Source organism: Corylus avellana, chromosome ca8 (genome assembly GCF_901000735.1).
Source record: "Corylus avellana chromosome ca8, CavTom2PMs-1.0".
Classification (NCBI taxonomy): Eukaryota; Viridiplantae; Streptophyta; class Magnoliopsida; order Fagales; family Betulaceae; genus Corylus; species Corylus avellana.
The window spans coordinates 19,781,571-19,789,364 of record NC_081548.1 but is presented as its reverse complement, the minus strand read 5'-3'; the positions used below and the strand labels follow the sequence as shown (position 1 = coordinate 19,789,364).

Here is a 7,794-nt window from a genome sequence, read left to right as displayed (position 1 = left end):
GCGAGTCTGGCAGACTCACGGACCCACGCCATGGGTCTCGCTGGACCCACAGGTCTGGCCGGCGGTGAACTCCTCAAACCCCAACAGTCGTGACCCGTCTCAAAACCCGTTTCTAATGCCTCAAAATCGTCTTTAGATTCAAAACTAAAACCTAGAGGTGAAAGGTTAACCCTTTAGAGATTTTATCACCCTAAAATTTAGTGTATTTTAGTCTAACTTATTTTTATGCACTTTTTATGTTTTCGCTTATGTGTCGGTTATTAATTTGGGATCGTAAAACGGGTATAAAAGATTTTTTTTTTTTTTTTTTTTTTGGGTAAATAATAACGTTACATGGAGACCGCTACGTGGAAAGGACCCAATTCTGCCGTCAGCCCCAGTACTCGGAGTACAAACTTGTAGCGTTGGAGATTATGTCGGCGACTGAACTCAATCTTGAAGCCCAGCCCAGCCCAACTTCGAAGTGAAGGACGGAAGTACTACTACACCTCCACTCTTGGGCGCAAGAAGTACAACTACTACCACAACTGTACTTCCCTCTCAAATCTCAATTCTTTTTCTTCTTCAAACTCGGAGATTTCTGGCGCCGGTTGAAAACAACAAGAAGAAAAAGAAAAGGAAAAGGATAACACAAGGAATGGTAGTAGCATCCTCTGCCTCTACCTGGCCAACGTGCGCCCTTCTTCCTCGCCAAGGTCGTCGACATTCCTAATACAGCATTCTGTCTGTGTCTTTGTCTCTGTCTCTCTTACATTTGTTAAGTTTAATTTACAGGGCTTCATGGAATTCCGGGTTCACCTCGTACCATCCGATGGACAAACAAAGAGGTCTGCTTTCAGCTTCAGCATTATGTTTTTTAGTCAGAAGAGTATGGTTTCATGTTAGCAAAAAAATGGGATATCTATAAAAATTGTGTTACATATTTGAGATTCCATTTTTTTTTTCTTTTCTTGCTTTCTTGGTTAAAAGAAACATTTTGATGTTTGTATGCTACAGCGACGTTGTAAGAGGAAAAGTGGGCCGGCAATTACTGCAAAATTTGATCTCAAGCCTCCTCCATATCCACTGGTAAGATTTGATGATTCTAGTTTTATAAATACTGCTGTAATATATATTATTTATGGGCTTTGGAAAAGCTTAGATCTTTCCTGTTCCTGCAGGTGACATTGGATGCCTTTTGGGCTTTTCATGACTATCATCTTAATTCACATTTTATGAAAATTTCTATGGGTATAGGCTTCATTTGGCTTATAAAAAATTTGCTGGGCACAATCTCAGCTTAATTTATCATGATCATCATTCTCAATTTTAATAGAGATAATTATACCAAATTTTGCTCAATTTAGTGGTTATAGTGTAAATTTTGCTCGCACTGGCCTTGGATGTCTTTCACTTTAATACTAACTTACCTGCTTGCCAAATGTATTATATGGGAATATATGTTCCATGCCATATATTAATTTTGGGGTTCTTTTGTGTTCTAGAGTTTAGTGAGAGGACCTTCAATCGTGTTTCTACTTTCAATGAGCTTGAATTCTCTCCAACTTTAATGCAAGACTAGCATTACGTGGTCTCGATTTGTGTAGCTTTAGCCCACCTTCAGCTTGATCATGAGCCTCAAGAAGATCCTTCTTTGGCATGACTTGACAGTCCTACTATATAACATTTGACACTTTCATAATATAATGCAACATTGGCTTTGTATATTTTTCTTTGGAATGTGCTTAATTGACCTAGATCTTTGCCGTGCACTCTGGCTTTATTAGATCTTTTTTCTGGGTCATATTTGATGGTCTTGTTTAAAGCTTATGTTGTTATAATTGCATGAAACTTATCTCGACTATTTGTATAGGCTTAATTGAGTTATGGCTTATATTGAAACTTCTACTGCATCTTGCTTTGTTTTGGTGGTTGAGTAGACTTGAACAAGATTTCTGCAGCAAACCAGACTTGATTTCATTTGGAAAAGGCATCTGATTGCAGCAAACCGGACTGGAAACCGTTTGATTAAACCTATAAAAAGACTCTTTAATTCCTTTCCAGAATTTGTTTTCTGCCAAGCCTAACCTCACTAAGCTCTTGTACATCAAACCACCATGTTTTTTCTGCAGGCGGGACAAGTAAAACCTCAACCAATATCTATACAGTTAAAACAAACCTTATTCATTCAGCTATTGAGGAGATAATTAATTAAAAATGTCATTACTAATATTAGTTAAATTTAATTTTAAGTGGGATAAATAACGGAAGAATCACCTAAATCTCCCCTATCCTGTTTCTCCCGAGGACTACCTTCAGATGGTGGCCACAAACTCCCTTGTCTCCCTATTTTCTCTTAACGAATAAAACTTCATTGAACAAAATTCATGATCTTTTTTTTGGAAAGATATGCATTATGTGTGCTCCAATTTCTAGTATCCATATATACAGCTCAAAAATGATCTTGAATCAGATTTAGCGTTCAAGAAATCTTTCTATGTCATCAAGCCTGGCCTATCAGTTGGTTACTCTTGCTTCATGATTTCACTGCTTTCCAGTGCCAAATGTGTGATAAACAAACTGTTTATATCAATTTTCTTTGTCCATTGTCAACAGCAATTAAACTTCATGAAAAGAGAAATATTGATGATCTCTTGCAACTTTAACTGTAAGAGATATTGGTGAAGTATTCATGCTATACTTATCTAAACTGTTTGACAAATTTGAGCCAACGGTAATTATTTAATTATTTCACTCTTGGCAGAATGCTTTGGAGCCACATATGAGCAAAGAGACCCTGGAGTATCATTGGGGGAAGCACCACAGGGGCTATGTGGAGAACTTAAACAAACAAATTGTAGGAACAGAGCTAGACGGGATGTCATTGGAAGATGTCATAGTTATATCATACAATAAAGGTGATATTCTTCCAGCTTTCAACAACGCAGCTCAGGTATGCTGTGCTTATGCAGAAGCATGATTTTGTCATTATTTTAAAAAGTTTTTGAGTTTTAAAGCTTGTGAGGTTGATGTGAAGATATTTTTTACTTTTGAATTATATAATTGTATTGATTAATTCATTAATTTTTATAATAATTGTTTAAGCTAAAGGTCAGATGGTTACTAGTTAAAGTATCAATCTATCACGCATAATTTTTAAGTTTGCATAATTGTTAGACTACTTAAGTACTCCCCTTTCTCTCTCTCACCCCTCTCTCTCTCTCTCACGCACACACACACATTGGTTTCTTTGCTGAAGTTTCCCAACTAGTACGTTTTACCAATCTGCAGATTTGGAACCATGACTTCTTTTGGGAATCCATGAAACCAGGCGGTGGAGGAAAGCCAGTTGGGGATCTTCTAGAACTGATTGAAAGGGACTTTGGGTCTTATGAAAAATTTGTGCAAGCGTTCAAGTCAGCTGCAGCTACACAGTTTGGTTCTGGTTGGGCCTGGCTTGCTTGTGAGTAGCTTCTTGCCTCCTAGCCTGGCAATTTTTTCATTTTGTTCCAAATTTCCTTAGTTGAGCTGTAGTACTCTGTAGCTAAATTTGTTAGGGAGTAATGAATCCTGCTGTTTTCATTTCTCTAGATAAAGCGAATAGACTAGATGTTGGAAATGCAGTAAATCCTCGTCCATCTGATGAGGACAAAAAGCTTGTGATAGTGAAGAGTCCCAATGCTGTCAATCCACTTGTCTGGGACTATTCTGTAAGTATTTTGATGGACTATAATCTTCCTAATTCACCTTCATTGTTACATCTGCTAATATTTGTTGATTTCTTGCAGCCACTCCTTACCATTGATGTTTGGGAGGTACTTATCATTTTTACACTTTGCTCCTAATTTAATGTGTTTACTCGTAAGCTTCTGTTTGGGAACAACTATTATTACCTGAGAACTGATTTTCCTTCTAAATGTGATTTGTCTCAACAGCATGCTTACTACCTTGACTTTCAGGTGAGGCTCAGCTATGAAACATGAAATACAGTTTTTGACAATAAATTATCTGTTTCTTCAATCTAATAGACTCATATAAGTAAAAATCTGGCAATTGTGTTGTTTTTCTGCTAACAGAACCGTCGACCTGATTACATATCAATCTTCATGGAGAAGCTTGTATCATGGGAAGCAATCAGTTCTAGACTTGAAATCGCAAAGGCTCGAGCTTCTGAAAGAGAGCAAGAGGAAGAAAGGAAGAAAAGAGATGAAGCGGAGAGAAAGGCAGACAAAGAAGCGGTTGAGATGTATGTGGACAGTGGTACTGATGATTCGGAGGCCGAATGAATTCAGTTTGTTTTGCAGTGACAGTCAATTGAGAAATATCTTTTGGTTGGTTCTCTTATTTTTCATTTAAATGTGATATAGAGGTCAGCTTGAGCAGGTACACTAGGTAAAATGGTTTGTCAGCAATCTTTTGCACAATAATTAGAATATAACAACATTTTTCTTCATCACAATTCTTTGTGTTTCTTTCATGTTCTTGTTTCCAAGACCCAATGCAATATATCTCTTGACCTTGAAAAGGAACTAAAATGATTCACTGTGCTCTTTTGTGCAAAAACTGAGCATATAGATAACAAGAAAAGAAGGAACCAAGCCTGAGAAAACCGATTGTTTCAGTTCCCATCATCTTAGGGGTGATGTTTTAAGAGACAAAAGGCCTTCCAGCTCTGAGATTCTTGAATTGTCAGTACTCGGTGGTCCAAAAACATCCCAAAAGCGAAGAGTTTCATCTGCCCCAGCCGATGCCACAGTTAAACCATCAGGGCTCTGCAGTAAATCAGTAAACTGAATTGTCAGTAAACTATTTGTAATGATGGCTGCCATTCTTCAAACTGCCTTGTTTTTTAATGATGAATTTTGTTCATTGGGTGTGATATAAAGCAGAAATGGAACCATCCAAATTCTATGGGAATAAATTTCTAGGTAAAATCTTGCAGACTCAAACCTGAGAGAGGTGGAGGATTCTGGAAGCATGGCGCCTGAATTCTCCTACTTTAGTCATGGATGGGTACCTCCATAAGCATAGCAGGTTCCGATTCTCACTTGCGCTGAAGCCATGGCCACTCATGATCTCTTTGTGATGCCTGTTCCACTCCAGTCCACATACCTGGATACATAAAGCCAAAGGCACCGCACATAATGAGAAAAGAGAGACTACAGAGGCATATCAATAGCATTTGTTGACTACAAGTTTCCGGTACCGATGCCGAAGCAACGGACCTTAGATCGAACTGAAGGCGACAAATCTAACAACCTATTCCCCTTCCAACCAAGATCCACCTTCATTGGCACCTTAAAAATGATATGATCTATGCTATTCGTCCTGATATCTTTTATATTGAAATTCAAATGAAAAATTAGAGCATAGAAACCATGGAACCTGCCTGAGCTTTGGTATCTAAGCTGCTGATGCAGGTGCCTTTTTGTGTATTCCATATCTTAATGCAGCCATCTTTTGTGCCTCCTCCAGAGGCAAGTACATCAGACTGATATGGGCACCAAGCAAGGGACTTGACTGCAGCGGAATGTTCATTGAAACGATGCAAGAAATTGAATGAGCTCATTTTGGAAGATTCCCATATGTATATCAGATTTTCGTTACCACCAGTTGCCAATATATTGCCTCTGCTTGACCATTTCAAACTACACACTTCTTCAGTGTGTACTTGTATCCGCGAGGTCATATTATTTGTTGCTCGAACTGCCAAACAAAGCATGTGTAATTGAATCATCTCATTCTGTCAATTAATTATTATCCTTAAAATAGAATAATTGAATTACCATCATGGTTGATTATGGATTTGTCCTGGCTTCCTGATGTTAGAATTTGACCATTCCATCCAGTGGCTGCTACTCTACCTGTATGACCTTCTAGGCTTCTAACCTGTCAATATGTTAGAATATAAATTAAACGATTAAATTTATCAATTTCTATCCGATTAAGCTTTTGAAACAAGTGGTGATTTAACATAATTAATGATGAAATTCATATTTCCTATCAGAAATGAGAGAACAGAGTCACACACAGAGACAGAGCACTGACAATTTTAGAAGTCTCGGCATCCCAGAGTTGAAGGTTGGAATGCAAATATCCAACAGCCAGTGTTTTGGCATCCTCCGACCAGGCAACACTTGAAGGGTAGTCATTGGCACCAACTTGCAACAATCTTTGTACGTTCCCGTTATCTGACTTCCACAGGTACAATTCTGAACCCAAAGCAACGGCAAGAACGTTGTTTCTTCCCCAATCCATGATATTCATATAGAAGTCATTCACAATGTTTGGAGCATCCAGAATCCTAGCTTCTTTCTACACATACACACAAATAAACTATCTCAGAAATGAACAGTGTAAACAATGAATGGACTAAATTTTCAACCCCTTTTACAAATTCATTTGTTAACGTAGGAAAAACTTCTCCTTAGATTATACAGTTTTCATATCTTTTCTTTTCCCAGTTCGAAATATTTCTGAACCCACAAACATTCAGTGAAAGAATTAATCTGCGTACCAAAATCAACTTCAATCTCAAAGAAGTTAAAATGATATACACTGCAGAATGCCTGTCCTCTATTAAGTCTGAAGCTCCAACACAAGCAATAGAATGTAAAGCAGTATCATGACCAAAAGCACTGCTATTTACAGTTATCTCTTCTCCTTCATAGATCCAGGACAATTCTCAGTATATCCTAATAACATAAATCTAAATAAGCAGAACTACGAGGGAATTAGTAGAAATTAAGAAAAGAATACGAGTACCTTGGGAAAATTCCGAAGTTGACACTGCTTTGTACTATTATCCAATGCCTCCAACTCCTCCCGTCGCATCTCATCAATAAGACGAATCGATCTTCTACTTGATTTCGGGCTTCCCCTAAAAACCAACATTCTAAATGGTCTCCCTTCTGAATCCAAGCTGAGCTTCTCCTCCACTTTCTGTCGGTATACCTCCTGCGCAAAGAAAAGATAAGAGATCAAAAAAAAAAAAAAAAAAACATTACCATTTCATTTGAAGCTCTCAAGATATTCTTTACACCATACATAACGAAATAAAATGCAAGAACGGTAATACCCTTTTATCTATTTGGACAGAAACCAAAAACCCATGAATCTAAATCAAAAACTGAATATCCAGTAATGCGAATAAACCATTAATGATTTACAAGAAAAAAAAAAAAAAAGGAAGAACAAAAAAAGCAAGAATGGTCAAACGTACATTAAAATTAGTGGGATTGCAAGCTTTCTTGATCCGGCTTGTCAACAGGCTGTGGGCTTGATCAAGATCCATCAAACTCCTATTCGGTATAAACCGGTCTCCCTTGAAAAATACCAAATGCCAAAAGAACAAAGCTATCAGTAACCAAATTGCAAAAAAGAAAGTTCTTGATGACGAAGAAAATGAAGGAAAAAAAAATGGGTAGGGGGGGTTGTGAGTACCGGAAAGTCGTATTGGGTGGTGGGGTTGGTGATGAGGCGAGTGGGAGAGTACCGATCTGATGGAAGTTTCGACATTTTAGGTTGCTTTAACAATTTGATTCGATTTTCTTTTTGGGTCTTTAAGAATTCTTCTCAAGGAGAAGAAGAAAGTGGAGGGATAGAGAAGCAGGGGCCTTGGGTCTGTTATCTCCCGCGCAAATTGATTTCTGCTCTTTATCGAGGGAAACTCGACCGTTGTAACTTTTCGGATAATTTGGAGGTGTATTATCTAGTCGGGTCGGGTTGAGTCGGATTGCAAGAGCCTGATCAAACCCTTCCCTGAGAAAGAAAAAAAGTACTACTTTTCTTGTTTATTTTCTTTTTAGTTTATAG

General features: G+C 37.8%; 2 protein-coding genes across 2 annotated transcripts in view; one reads left to right on the top strand and one right to left on the bottom strand.

Moving 5' to 3' along the window:
• The window catches only part of LOC132191012 (uncharacterized), an 11,445-nt gene extending 7,036 nt beyond the window's left edge, over positions 1 to 4,409 (top strand). The window contains exons 8-16 of the mRNA XM_059606031.1: positions 447 to 695; positions 775 to 827; positions 997 to 1,068; positions 2,744 to 2,932; positions 3,271 to 3,442; positions 3,571 to 3,689; positions 3,768 to 3,794; positions 3,915 to 3,938; positions 4,056 to 4,409. Coding sequence (XP_059462014.1) covers positions 447 to 695; positions 775 to 827; positions 997 to 1,068; positions 2,744 to 2,932; positions 3,271 to 3,442; positions 3,571 to 3,689; positions 3,768 to 3,794; positions 3,915 to 3,938; positions 4,056 to 4,265 — 1,115 coding nt within the window. The 3' untranslated portion in view covers positions 4,266 to 4,409. The remainder of the gene's footprint in view (positions 1 to 446; positions 696 to 774; positions 828 to 996; positions 1,069 to 2,743; positions 2,933 to 3,270; positions 3,443 to 3,570; positions 3,690 to 3,767; positions 3,795 to 3,914; positions 3,939 to 4,055) is intronic.
• Positions 4,410 to 4,560: 151 nt separating this feature from the next.
• On the bottom strand, positions 4,561 to 7,497 carry LOC132189753 (cell division cycle 20.2, cofactor of APC complex-like). Its single transcript, XM_059604537.1, has 8 exons — positions 7,423 to 7,497; positions 7,202 to 7,303; positions 6,745 to 6,936; positions 6,028 to 6,294; positions 5,766 to 5,868; positions 5,369 to 5,685; positions 4,930 to 5,091; positions 4,561 to 4,751 (listed from the first exon to the last, which is right to left on the bottom strand). Exons 1-8 carry the CDS (start codon positions 7,495 to 7,497, stop codon positions 4,608 to 4,610), a joined length of 1,362 nt encoding a protein of 453 aa, XP_059460520.1. The 3' UTR covers positions 4,561 to 4,607.
• Positions 7,498 to 7,794: the final 297 nt, after the last annotated feature.

Bases quoted from the DNA above. Each gene is read 5' to 3' on its own strand.
- LOC132189753 (XM_059604537.1), bottom strand. From the start codon at position 7,497: ATGTCGAAACTTCCATCAGATCGGTACTCTCCCACTCGCCTCATCACC. The intron at 5,869-6,027 runs GTCAGTGCTCTG...ACATATTGACAG, and splicing joins ATGCCGAGACTTCTAAAATT to GTTAGAAGCCTAGAAGGTCA. The intron at 5,686-5,765 runs GTAATTCAATTA...TTTGTTTGGCAG, and splicing joins ATCCATAATCAACCATGATG to TTCGAGCAACAAATAATATG.